We start from the raw sequence: 14676 nt of genomic DNA, 5'->3' as shown, positions 1-14676 counted from the left end.
CGTCGATTACTCTCGCACTCTTTTTCTCTCAGTTGATGCTTCAGTTTTATAAAGCTCAGATCTTTGGACGTCTTGATAATGGCCTCAATTCCCAAGGCTTTTTGTAGCTAAAAGTAGGCAACTCTTTTTTTGTTCTTGGTTAATTCCTGCGTTCTCTGCAAAGTATTATGACTCAATGCTATTGCCGACCTACTAAAAGCTTTAGATTCTGCTTGTTTTTGTTCTCATATGCTAAGTAGTACCTTCTTTATTCTTATTTTTGTGTTTTTTATACACTTTTCATTTCCTCAGCTTTAAGTTTCTATTGTTTTGTTAAAGTTCGATGAAAAAAATAAGGCAGGATTTTTTTTTTTTTTTTTCCCGGAAAGGGTTTATAATATCTCTCTGCATTTTAAGTACTTTTATTATTTATTTACTTTGTTTGAGTGTTAAACTTAATAACATCTCAAATCCGTGAAGGATCTGTAACACAGTTTTGCTTTCCAACCTTGTTCAACCTGCGTGAGTGCACTGTGCATTTCTCTCTCCCTCTCATCTCTCTGTTTCTTTTTATTTTGTTTCCCTGTGTCTTGGATTTTCTTGTTTTTCTTATATGTATATTGAGTGGAATCTCCTATGTAAGTTTCGTGCGTGAGTATCGGATTTTAAGGATCTCTAGTTTTGAAGCGTAGTGTGCCATATAGTAAGCTCATACTTTTTAAGATCTGTCAAGGATACGTTACCATCGTAATCCTCGGCTTGATCAATTGTCCTTAATCTTAAGAGATTTAATTATACAGATCAATTCTTTCCATTTCTATTGTAATACGTCTTTATACTTTGATTTGTAAATACTCCAATTGATAATATATAGAAGAAATACTCACCACGATTATTGTGGTGACTTTGCTCAAACATTCACATGGTATCAGCAGCCCGCACGGATTAACCTCCATCGATTCCTCTTGCTTCCATGGCTGCCGAAAACATCTCACCCACCCTTCTCCCCTTCAACACCATGATTCACATGGTAACCATCAAACTATCCTCCTCCAATTATCTCCTATAAAAAAGTCAGCTCCTTCCTCTTCTTGAAAGCCAAGAACTACTCGGACATGTGGATGGAACTCTTGCACCTCCTCCACGGTTTGACCCTGTTGGCTCTCAGACACCAAATATCAAACACTTGGCGTGGAAGAATACTGACCAGCGACTCTTGAGCCTCTTGCTCTCCTCCCTCACAGAGGAAGCCATGGCCGAGGTTGTGGGTCTCTCCACCTCACAGGAAGTCTGGCTAGCCCTCGAAAATACCTTCAGTCACAGATCAAAAGCTCGAGAAATTCGTCTCAAGGACAATTTATAGTTGATGAAACGAGGGACGCGTTCGGTAACCGAATAGGCTCGGGCATTCAAGGCCCTTTGTGATCAACTCCATGCCATCGGAAGACCTGTCGACAGCACTAATTAAGTTCACTAGTTCCTCCGATGTCTGGGTTCGGAGTTCACCAGCTTTTCCACCGCCCAAATGGCTCAAACTCCCCTGCCTTCCTTCACTGATCTAGTCTCCAAGGCTGAAAGTTTCGATCTTTTCCAGAAGTCCCTTGAATCTTCTGGTTCTTCACTCGCTGCTTTCATCGCCACAAATCGCGGTCACCATCGCTCCAATTCTAGACATCTTGCTCGCCATCAACAAGGACGAGGATCCTCTTCAAACCGTGGCAATGGCCATTCCCACCATGGGTCGGGACACCATCCACCGCGCTGCCAAATTTGTAGGCAGAAATGGCACTATGCCAACAAGTGCAACCAGAGGTATGTACGGGGAGGAGATGCTGTTGGCAACACAGCCCATCTCACTGAGGCCTTTAACGCCTCTTGTTCTCTTCATGGGCAGGAGCCCAGTGATTGGTATCTGGACACAGGGGCTTCGACCCATATGATACCGGACCTCTCCCACTTGGATTACGCAAGTAATTATACAGGTAAGGATTGTGTAATTGTTGAAAATGGTGCTTCCCTACCCATTACCCATATTGTTCACTCTCTCCTACCCCAACACTTAATTTATTGGATGTCCTAGTTGTTCCTCATCTAACCAAAAATCTCATGTCAATTAGTAAATTAACATCTGATTTTCCTCTCTCTGTTACATTTACTAATAACCTTTTCTCTATCCAGAATCTTCAAACGGGAAGGGTGGTGGCAACCGGTAAAAGAGATGGTGGCTTATATATGCTAGAGCGCAGAAATTCTGCTTTTATTTCTGTTCTTAAAAATAAGGCTCTTCATTCCTCATATGACTTATGGCATGCTCGTCTGAGCCATTCGGTTATTTCTTTTTTAAATAAAAATGGTCATCTCTATCTTACCTCATTATTGCCTTTTCCATCATTATGTGACACATGTCAAATTGTAAAAAATCATCGCTTGCCTTACTCTCGTAATGAACGCCGTTCTTCTCATGTGTTGGATCTTATTCATTGCGATATTTGGGAGTCAAGTCAAATTTGGGATTTATTTATTATGTATTATTCATTGATGATTATTTCCGTTTCACTTGGCTTTATCCTTTGAAATTAAAATCTAAATTTTCTGACGTTTTTATTCATTTTCAACAATTTGTGGAAAATCAATATTCCACCCGCATCAAAATTTTTCAAAGTGATGGTGGTGTTGAGTTTACAAGCAATCGCTTTAAAGCACACCTTAGCACCTCGGGTATTCACCATCAACCAGTTTTTCCATTCATTAATTAAAGAATTTCGAAGGTTTTTATGTTGTCTTAATTCGGAATCAAATATTCCTTGCGTTCCAACAAAATACTCTTTTATTTCATTCTTAAGAAAAAAAGATGTTCCGTAATAGTTAAAGACAGATCTTAACTTATATAAGTTACTGACTTGGATTTGTGAGAATTTGTAGAATACATATGCTTGTGACAAGTAAGATAAGTCCCCAAAAATATGTGAATTTTTATTAATAATACAAAGTGACTTTTTTATAGTCAAAATAAAGTTATTTATACTTTCCCGCCCAAAATGGCCGCCCTGAACAAAAACACCGACATGTGACCGAAACAGGACTGACACTCCTTTTCCATTCCCATCTTTCTCCTCGTTTTTGGGTTGACGCCTTCAGCACTGCAGCTTACATCATCAACCGTTTGCCCACACCACTTCTTGGAGGTATGTCTCCCTTTGAGCTTCTCTATGGTTCCTCACCAAATTATGAGAATTTTCATCCTTTTGGTTGTCGTGTTTATTCTTATTTGCGTGATTATATGTCTCACAAATTTTCTCCTCGCAACATCCATTGCATTTTTCTAGGATACAGCCTTTCCCATAAAAGATTTCGCTGCCTTGATCCCACTATCTCTAAGCTTTATATCACCCGCCATGCCCAATTGGATGAAAACCACTTTCCCTCCAGAGATAGCTCTCAGGCTCATCCCCCTTCCTAGCTCTCAGGCTCAGCCCCCTTCCTCTCTTCATTTTTCGAATTTCCTTGAACCAAGCATGCCAAATACCGACCCACCTCCATTGTCTCATTTGCACCATTCTACGCATATTACTCCATCCAGATCTAACCCGTGTGTTATTTGTGCTGACCTAGTGGACGAGTCCTTGCAGGTTACTGACTCTCTTGCAGGCCCCTCTTCACCGCCTCAGGAGCCTCGCCCATCTCATATTGATTCTGATGTTACTCCTGCTCCGGCTCCTCCGTTGGGTTCCTATCCTATGCTCACATGAGCTAAAGTTGGCATTTTCAAGACTTGTCATCCAGCGAACCTCAGTGTTTTGGGATCCTCTAGACTTCTCTCTGCTCTTTTTGCCTCTACTGAGCCTAAAGGATTCAAGTCTGCTGCTAAGAATCCTGCATGGCTTACGGCCATGGATGAAGAAGTTTAAGCTTTGCAACATAATCGCACCTGGGTCCTGGTTCCTCGACCTGCCAACACCAATATTGTTGGTTCCAAATGGGTGTTTCGGACCAAATACCTGCCTAACGGATCCATTGAGCGCCTCAAGACTCGTCTTGTGGCCAAAGGCTATACTCAGGTACCTAGCCTTGATTACATTGACACTTTCAATCCTGTTATTAAGGCTACTACTGTTCATGTTGTGCACTCTCTTGCTGTCACCAACAGGTGGCCCCTCCGCCAACTTGATGTGAAAAATACATTTCTCAATAGCACTCTCACTGAACATGTCTATATGGAACAGCCCCTGGGTACATTGATCCTCGGTACCCGTATCATGTCTGTCAGTTGAAGAAAGCTCTCAATGGCCTCAAACAAGCACCTCGTGCCTAGTTTCAGCGTTTCGGTTCCTTTCTTCTTACTCTTGGGTTTTCTTGCAGCCGTGCAGATACTTCTCTCTTTATTTTTCATCAGTGGTCTGACACTATCTATATGCTCCTGTATGTTGATGATATTATCATTACTGGGAGCAACTCTTCTCTTCTTGATAGCTTCGCTCGCAAGCTTAATTCTGAGTTTGCCACGAAGGATTTGGGGTCTCTCAGCTACTTCCTTGGTCTGGAAGCTACTTACACTACTGGTGGTCTCTTCATCAATCAGCTGAAATATGCCCGGGATATTCTGACTCGAGCACAATTACTTGACAGCAAGCCTGTTCCCACTCCTATGGTCGTCTCTCAGCATCTGACTGGTGATGGTCCAGCTTTCTCGGACCCTACTCTCTACAGATCTCTAGTCGGTGCCCTTAAGTACTTAACCATCACTCACCCTAACATTGCTCATGCTGTTAACTCTGTCAGTCAGTTTCTGCATGCCCCTACTACAGATCACTTTCTTGTTGTCAAGCGCATCTTACGTTATGTCAAGGGCACACTTCACTTTGGTCTTATTTTTCGCCCTTTCTGCTGCCTTTGGTGCCCTCGTTGCTTACTCTGATGCTGACTGGGCTGGCTGTCTCGACACTCGTCGTTCCACCTCTGGCTACTCTATTTATCTTGGTGATAATCTGGTTTCTTGGAGTGCTAAGAAGCAACCCACTGTTTCCCGTTCCAGCTGTGAATCTAAGTATCGCGCTCTTGCAACCACTGTCGCTGAACTTCTTTGGCTCGCCCATCTACTTCATGATCTCAAGGTTCCTATTTCACCGACGCCTATTCTCTTATGTGACAACAAAAGTGCGATCTTCTTAAACTCCAATCCTATTTCCCAAACGGGCCAAACATGTTGAATTAGATTATCATTTTCTTCGGGAACTTCTTGTTGTTGGCAAACTTTGCACTCAATATGTGCCCTCTCATCTACAGGTTGCCGACCTCTTCACCAAAAGTGTTTCTCGCCCTCTCTTCGAATTCTTTCGTACCAAGCTTCATGTCCGTTCAAATCCGACGCTCAGCTTGCGCGCGGGGGGGGGGGGTGTCAAGGATACGTTACCAACGTAATCCTCGGCTTGATCAATTGTCCTTAATCTTAGGAGATTTAATTGTACAGATCAATTATTTCCATTTCTATTGTAATACGTCTTTATACCTTGATTTGTAATTACTCCAATTGATAATATATATAGAAGAAATACTCACCACGATTATTATGGTGACTTTGCTCAAACATTCACAAGATCCTTCTACAATGGAGCGTTGCACATGTTTATTGTGTGAGAGATAAAGAGGTTAAAAAAGTATTGGCCTGTTTGCTTTTTCTTAGAGCTGGTTTGAATTGAGAGATGGGTTGAATCTCACTAATATTTACAAATTTCAACTCACAAATCTCATTACTATTTATAAATCATCTCAATTCATTTCAGCTCATCTCTAAATCTAAACCGGACATAGTCTCCAAAAAGTTAATGGATTAGCTATCGATTTCACGTGTTATTTTTTAAGTTTGAAAATTAAATAGATCCAACAAAAAATTACAACAAGATCAAAACTTGTCATTCTAATGTTTGTCTTTTTCCTCAGGTTCCTCTTGAGGAAGGTGAAATTCGGATTTATGTGGTTTGGTCTTTGAAAAATGTTGCTTCTGTTTTGTCTATAATAGATGCCAAAGTAGGCTGCTGGTGGTTATTAATGTTTTTTTTCCTTTGGGTCCCTCTCTCTCTCTCTCTCTCTCTCTCTCTCTAGTAGCCTTTAGCAAAAATACTGATAAATCAATCTGTGCATCGTATGAATGTTCAAAACACAAATACACCTATATACGTATATATTTTTGGTGCTCTACTTCTCTTAGTATTTTCTAACTTTCGGCATGTCACTGATTTGTATGCTTTCATCCCTTACAAGTTTATTGTATTTTTTTTTTTTTTTTTTTTTTTTTTTTTTTTTTTGTGTTTAAGACGAGATCTGTGAACTAGAGATGACTATGTTTCGTGATTTGCTGTCGAGAAGAAGTTGATAATCTTTCAGTTTGTTAATATTAGAAGCTTGTTTTTCTTTCTTAGGGTAATGTGAAAAGTGTGTTTTGATACCTAAGGTGTATGTCTGAGTTTGCACTTTGCACGCCTGCATACCTTGGCTTCCCATAATTTGCCCCATGCACAAATGGTTCAGGCTCTCTCCTATTAGATTAAGAATGGTTTTGATTGAACTTCTCGTGAGGACTTTGCTTATGAAACATCTTCAAGGGAGGTAAACGAAGGCATGCTGTAGATAGGGCCAGTATCATAAAAGGATTCATGTAATCAATCCTAATTAGTTGAAATTAGGTGTAGTTGAGTGAGTTTTGTACAGTTCCTTTTAGATTGCTTTTTAAGTGTCTATCTGACTGCTGCAAATGATGTTTAACCATGTATTTGACGTGATTTAATTTTATATTTGCTCGTCATTTTGTACCCTACTCTGAAAAGCGCAGCATCTTGTCACATGTTAGAGGGGAGCTCGGCTTAAAAGTTTATATTACTGATGCCGTATCCATAAAGTCCTCTAGTCCAATCCCTGCTGTCGAATCATTGCCAAGTAAGGATCCAAACTTAAGTAATGCACATGCCCAAACAGTTCCACATGCAGTCACAATCACTCACTCTAACAACAAAGTCGAGTCGAGACACACCTTCTATCATCTCCCTAACCCAAATCACCAACAGCATCATCAATCTTCTGCTCCGGCCAGCAGTTACCCATCATTCAACCAAGTATGGGGCTGAGGAAATGAAAACAGAACCACAGCCTCCAAAGCTAGTGCGCATGTACTCTGAATCATCATCATAGCCTGTTGAGCATGCACTGAAAGAAACAAGCCCCTTCCTTGGTGGTGGAAGAGTTGTTGGGGGTCAAGTCATTCATGGAGACAAGACTTCTAGCATTTATGATCTTGTTGAACAGATGCATTTTCTATATGGAGCACTGTGGATTTTGTCAAATCCATTTTTATATAAAATTTGAAGAAAAGTTGCTCAAAATTGCCTCACGGATCATGTATTTTCAAATTTATTTTCCATTTTGTTACGGTATTTAGCTAAATGTAGCGTGAAATATACATAAATGTAAAACTATTTTATTTATTTATCTTCTTTTCATGTACTTTAGCTCTCATAATAGTTTTTCTCTCCTTGTACTTTTTTTCAGCAAATTATTAAATAATATAATATAAAAAAAATAGATAAATTGATATATAGTATATTGTAAAAATCAGTAAATAAAATAAAAAAAATAAATTTTGATGATGTATTTTAAAAGATAAGATACATAAATCATTGAAAGTGCTCCTAGTTGTTAAGGCTCGTGATCTTCCTGCTATGGATGTTACGGGGAGTCTTGATCCATTTGTTGAAGTGAAAATTGGAAATTATAAGGGGATTACACAAACACTTTGAGAAGCAGCAAAATCCATTGTGGAATCAGGTGTTGGCCTTTTCAAAGGATCGGATGCAAGCATCATTTCTGGAAGTTGTGGTTAAGGACAAGGATCTCGTGCATTGTAAGGTTTGACATAAATGAGGTTCCATTGCGAGTGCCACCCGATAGCCCTCTTGCTCCTGAGTGGTACCGGCTCGAGGATAAGAAAGGAGAGAAGATTAAGAGTGAGGTGATGCTTGCAGTCTGGATAGGCACCCAAGCAGATGAGGCCTTTTCTGATGCATGGCATTCTGATGCAGCTACACCTATCGATAGCACACCGGCTACCTCTACCTTGTTACGTTCAAAAGTATATCATGCACCACGCTTGTGGTATGTGCGTGTTAATATTATTGAGGCGCAAGGCTTGGTTGCAACAGAGAAGAATCGTTTCCCGGATGTGTATGTTAAAGCTCAATAGGTAACAGGCCAGGTTTTGAAAATAGAAACTATTCCAGCTCGGACTTTAAATTCTGTTTGGAATGAGGACCTTTTTTTGGTTGCTGCTGAACCCTTCGACGATCATCTGGTACCATCCGTTGAGGATCGTGTGGGTCCAGGGAAAGATGAAATCATTGGAAGCAGAGCCAGCTCAATAGATTTTGAGACCTGCGATGAGTTAAAACCGCCCCCTTTTTTTTTTTTTTTTTTTTTTTTTTTTATCAAATTAATTAGGTTACATTTAAATATATTTTTTTATTTAAAAATTATTCTTCTTTCTTTTTTATATATAAAATTATTAATTAAATTTTTATATTCAAGTTCTTCTAATATTCTCAATTAATAATATGGCTAGTCTTAATCTTTCATGCTACATTGTTAATTTTAGATAAGATTTTATCAATTTTAATTTTGAGAAACTTCTTTCTACAGAAGCAACAATAATAGGTATTGTTAATAAAATTATGTAAGTGATACATGTATATGTAAAAGAATCAAGTCTTTTTATATGACTTTTTTTTTTATAACTAGTCTTTTTATATAACTTAATATATCAATAGGAGTGTTTTCTACTATTGGTAAAATTTCTTTTAAAACTTTTAATTCAAAAAATAAATCTAAATCATTAATTTCATATTTCAAAAAGCTTTCAAGACTAATTTTTTTGCAAACTACCATCGTCAAGTGATTTCAATTTCTTGATATTAAATAGAAAACTAAATATATTTTCATATATTTGAAATTGTTCATGCCTGTTTTGAATTGAAGAAACTGCTTGATCTACTATAAATAAGAAATAATTAATTCTAAAAGATTCTTTAGCAGATTGTGTTGTCTCTTCATTGACATTTTCATCAAAATATTTTTTTTCTATGAATTATTCGTTTTGCTCTAAATACAGCTTCTATTTCCATACTAATTGCAATCTCTTTCGATAAATAATAGATTTAAATCCATTTTCTCTATAATCTTGAAAAAAAGAAATAAGACATTTTAACTGATCAATGGCAACATCTATATATGCATATCTTTGGATTGCAGACTTTTACTTACAGTATTGACCGTAAATAATATATCATACCATATGGTCATGCCTAATATGAATTTAAAGTTCTCAATTTCATATGCTACTAAACAATTAGCTTCACTTTTTGTTTTAGGATCTTTAATTATTTTTGCTAGTTGCAATAAAGTTTCTCTTATTTGTGGAGTTTGGAATTTTATTGCTTTGATACTTTCAATTTGACTTTCCTAATGTGTTTGTGAGAGTGGCTTAAGAGTTAAAATCGACACATTATCTTGCAAAACTTGTCATCGCTTTGTTAATGAAGGAAACAAAGAATAAATACGTTGGCCTATTCCAAAAAATGATATAGCTATAGGATAAGAATTAGGCATGTCACATATAACAAGATTAAGATTATGACAACCACATGGTATGTAAAATGTTTTGGGGTTTATATCAAGCAATCTTCTTTACATCCCTTGTTGTTTCCTTTCATATTAGACCCATTATCATAACCTTGTCCTTGAGCATTATTAATATCAAGTTAAAAACTTTTTATTGCATATAATAATTCACTAAGAATACATTTTCCACTTGTATCATCTACTTTAATAAATTCTAGAAAATGTTCTTATATTTTTATTGGATTTGTTGACATATTAACACATCTTAGTATAAGAGACATTTGTTCTTGATGACTTGCATCTGGGGTACAATCAAGTATAATTGTAAAATATTTTGCTTCCTCGATTTTTTTAATAATATGGTTTTTAATTTCAATTGCTAGCAAGTGTATTAATTCATTTTGTATATTATGCCCAAGATAATGATTATGAATTTCACCATCTTGAATACGTCGAATGTGTTTTTGCATTACTGAATCAAGCTCAGAAATCATGTCAATCAAACTTAAAAAATTTTCATTATTTTCTTGGTAAATCTTTTCATTTTGTCCTCGAAATGGTAAATTATTTTTACCAAGGGTTTTTACTAGGTTTTTACTACAGCAACAATTCTCAATAACATTTTTTCCAATGATCTTTTTCTTTGTTAATCTGTTCTTGGACTTTTTTATCAATTGTTTTATTTCTTAACAATCCCATTTCTAAATCAAGCCAAACAGTAATGTTAGTAATATGCTCATTGGTTGTTTCATGGCTTTTAAGCTTAGCACTAAGATTTTTCCAATCATCGGTTCCTTCATTAGCTAGTTGGCTCATACTAAGTTTTGAATTAAACAACTTGCAACAAAAGCATAATACTCTATTCAAGTCTTTTGAATACACTAGTCATTTTCTATCATGTTTCTTCCCATTTGATAAGTTTCGTATACAATATGTAGTGGAAAAATGTATAGAGTTCTCATCCTTAGGAAAGTTTATATCGCTATATTTAATTGAACCATTTTCTACTAATAAATCTTTTAATTTTATATCAACATATTTCCATTGAGCAGGGTCATAAATATTTGAAGGAATAGAATTAGACATGTCCTCGGTATTTTTATTTTCTTCTATATTTTTCTTAAATTCTCCAGCAATAATTGTAGTAATACATGCTTGAGCACTATCCTTAGATCCTTTTTGTTGGGTTTGTTGTGTTGTTTCATTATCTCCATATCCCTTTTGATGTATTTCTTCATTTATTTTGTTATCTTGTGATCCTATTTGGTGTATTTCTTGATCATCTATAAATGTTTCACCTAAATTTTCTACTATATTTTGTTTATTGGTAGTAACAAATTTATTTAAAGATTATTTTTGGGATTCAATCAATTTTTCTATTCTTCTCTTCTTCTTTTTTCAAGTTTCTCATATCTAGATATATATTTTCTATTAGACATATTTTCTAGTAGAAAAGAACAATACATATAAAATCTTACTATGCTTATAAATAATCTCGAATAAAATAAATATTAACATAAAACAATAGAACTTGATTTAGCAAATGAAATTCACTTTTATATAATAAATGTCCTTCACTTTTATATAAAATTGTTTGTATGCACAATAAAAGAAAATATCATTTGCTGTATAAAAGTGAAGGTTAACAAGTTTATTGCTAACATGTGCTCTATTCATATTATATACATGTGCTCTATCCATGTTAATACATTTGACTAATATATTGACCCTATGAATAAGAAGAAGACTTCGGCTAACATGTGCTTTATCCCTGTGAATCAGGAGGATAAAGAAGAATATCCTTAATACCTTCTACGTCTTGGCCTTGCACGTTGTGATTGTCGAGGTACTTAGAGTATTAGTATTGGATTATGTAAATATAAATATAAAATTTACATAATATGATATGATTTTATATTTAACTATTCTATTTAAAACTTATTTTCATATTAGATTATTCATCTATTAGTGAAAATAATAATAAAATATTATAAATTCAATAATATTGTTTTTCAATTTTTTTTGTTCTATTAATTGAAACCAAACTGCTCACAAATACATTTATCTGCCCACAAAATTACTCACAATTTTTTTTAGTTACAAATCAAACTAGAGTGTAGAGATCTGCCCACCACAAAAATCAGCAATCAAGTGCAGCAATTATCTAAACCTCGCCAATTATTTAAGATATGGATGCAGGAAGTGTACAAAAAAGAATCGGCGTCTGACGTTTATCGAATAAAAATAAGCTTTGGTCATTGTACAGTAGACAGTCATATATGACCCACAACACTAACACTGTAGCTAAAAGTTATATATTTTTCTATTTGAATAATTCCATGTAGGTAATCTTATATAAAATAAGTTAAAGTTTACATTTCACTGGTATTTAGATAATCCAATGCCAATGCTCTGGACAATGGATGATTTGTATCTTGCCGTTCTAGCTACAATGTAGAATAAATAAAGAATACTTTGTTGTTTTGGTCGTATCCTTCATTTTTTTTTTTCTCAATAATCCAACTGCAAGAAAAATAATCTGGAGCCCCATTAGTTTACAAGTCCCTTTCCACTTAAAAATAAAAAATAAAAAATAGTTTTTCCCCCTATGTTCTAATGGAAAGCTACTAGGCAAAGAAGATAAAAAGAATTTTTCAAAGTTCCAACAAGAATTTAATGAAACTATACGAATTAAAGACGAAAATGATTTTTATGAGATAGAAGATATTTTCTTTTCTCAAAATTTTTCCTTTTTACTTTATTTTATTTTCAATTAAAAAAAATTCAAAAATGATTTTTATGAGATAGAAGATATTTTCTTCTATCAAAATTTTTCTTTTTTATTTTATTTTATTTTTAATTAAAAAAAATCATGGGATATGCTGAGTTGGTGCGTTCAAACCACTTGTAACTAACAGATCTCTTAATTTATTGTCTCGGACAATGCAACCAATAAACATACTTTAACGTTGACAATTCAAAAAAAAACAAATGTCTCGGACGTGCATAAGGTCGATGGCGATGTACGTATTCTAAACTATCCAACGTGCACGGGATATCAGTTGTACCGTCATAATACGTGCTTCCATGTTCAAAATTATTGTCTTAGACAATGCAACCTCCTCCCCAACTACAAAGCCAGAGAAGAATACAAAATCAAGAACAAACATTGATCCTACCCAGAAAAGAAATGGCAGTTAACATGTCGAAGAAGAAATCAAAACCATCCAAAAAAGTAACAGCAAAAGAAATCTGCTTCTGTTACTCCATTTTTATCAACTTTCTCTATCGAATTCCTGCTGCTATCTTCCTTCTGATTCTAATCTACCTATGGTCTTCCTCCACCACTATTATGTCAGGGAATGTTGTTCATGTTTGCGTCTCATCCCGGAAGCTCAACAACCTCTATTGCCTCTCTGCAGGTACACAGCCAAACTTTGATATCCCAATTCCGGTAATCAACAATACCGCCATTGGCCCTAGCATTGATGGCGGCATAAAAGAGATTGTCAACGTTGTTCAGGACGACCCAAAACCTGTTTCTGAAAACAAAGTTGATAAAGATGGGAAAGTGGAGGCTGTACATGCTGTGGAGGTGGACAATGTTGCTTTGGACGATCCAAATCCAACTTCTAAAAATAGAGTCGATAAAGATAAAGACAAGGTTGTAAATGCTGTGAAGGTTCTGGACATTACTCAGAACGAACACTCTCCAGTTATTAGAGGAGTAGATCAATCCAGAGATCTGGAGATTGCGAACGCTAAGAAGGTCGTTGAGGAACAGTTGCAGCTGCATCGATCCTGGAGGTCACAGAAGAATCACCCGGCGTGTGATGGGCGGGGAATATATGTTTATGATTTGCCATCAAAGTTCAACAAGGACTTGGTGGGTCAGTGCGGTGACATGTTTCCATGGGTGGATTTCTGCAAGTATTTTGAAAATGATGCATTGGGCCCGCCAATACCAAAACTTGGGGAAGGATGGTATCAGACTCATCAGTACATGTTGGAGCCAATATTTCATTCGAGGGTTTTGAAACATCCATGCAGGGTTTACAACGAGAATGAAGCCAAGCTCTTTTATGTCCCTTTCTATGGCGGTTTAGATATTCTAAGATGGCATTTCAAAAATGCCTCCAATGATGTCAAGGATTCCTTGTCATTAGAACTCATAACATGGATGGAAAAGCAGCGACCTTGGGCTCGGAATTCTGGTAAGGATCATGTTTTTGTGTTGGGGAAGATTTCATGGGATTTCAGGAGAAATGATAATTCCCCATGGGGGACTAGATTCTTAGAGCTTGATCAAATGCAAAATCCCATAAAGCTCTTGATCGAACGCCAACCATGGCATATAAACGATATTGGAATTCCACACCCAACCTACTTCCATCCTCGTTCAGATGATGACATTATCTCCTGGCAATTGAAAATGCTCACTTCACCTCGTAGAAGCCTTCTGAGCTTTGCTGGAGCAGCACGCCCTGATCAACCAGACAACATCAGGTCAATATTAATCAGCCAATGCAACTCTGCCGGCGATCAAGTGTGCCGGTTTTTGAATTGCAGTTCAGGGGCATGTGATCAGCCTGAGCCAGTCATTGAGCTTTTCATGGAGTCTGAATTCTGCCTGCAGCCTCCTGGGGATAGCCCAACACGAAAATCAGTGTTTGATTCTTTATTGTCTGGTTGCATTCCTGTATTCTTCTGTCCTTTCACAGCTTACTACCAGTATCCATGGCATTTGTCCCCGGATCATGGTAAATATTCCGTGTTCATAGACCAAGAAGAGGTGAGGCAAAGGAAGTTGAATGTGGCGGAGAGGCTGATGAAGATTTCTCCGAGGGAGAGGGAGGATATCAGGAGCTTTATAGTATACGAATTGCTACCCGGGTTGTTGTACGGGGATCCACATTCAAAGCTTGAGAAGTTTCAAGATGCGTTTTCCATAGCTACGAATAATCTGCTGGAGAGGGTAAACAGAATGGAATAAATTGCACAATAGGGGCTGCAATGATTCTTTATTTTTGTTACTGA

The 14676-nt window shown here is 36.6% G+C and overlaps 1 protein-coding gene and 1 pseudogene across 1 annotated transcript; both read left to right on the top strand.

Annotated features, from left to right (window-relative positions):
- The first annotated feature begins 3873 nt into the window (after positions 1-3873).
- On the top strand, positions 3874-8621 carry LOC121236676 (annotated as a pseudogene).
- Positions 8622-12829: 4208 nt separating this feature from the next.
- On the top strand, positions 12830-14632 carry LOC121237540 (xyloglucan-specific galacturonosyltransferase 1). The gene has a single exon (XM_041134326.1). It carries the CDS (start codon positions 12830-12832, stop codon positions 14630-14632), a length of 1803 nt encoding a protein of 600 aa, XP_040990260.1.
- The last annotated feature ends 44 nt before the right edge of the window (positions 14633-14676 follow it).

This window comes from Juglans microcarpa x Juglans regia, chromosome 6S, assembly GCF_004785595.1.
Source record: "Juglans microcarpa x Juglans regia isolate MS1-56 chromosome 6S, Jm3101_v1.0, whole genome shotgun sequence".
NCBI lineage: Eukaryota > Viridiplantae > Streptophyta > Magnoliopsida > Fagales > Juglandaceae > Juglans > Juglans microcarpa x Juglans regia.
The sequence above is the reverse complement of the archived record's forward strand: the minus strand, read 5'-3'. Positions and strand labels throughout refer to the sequence as shown.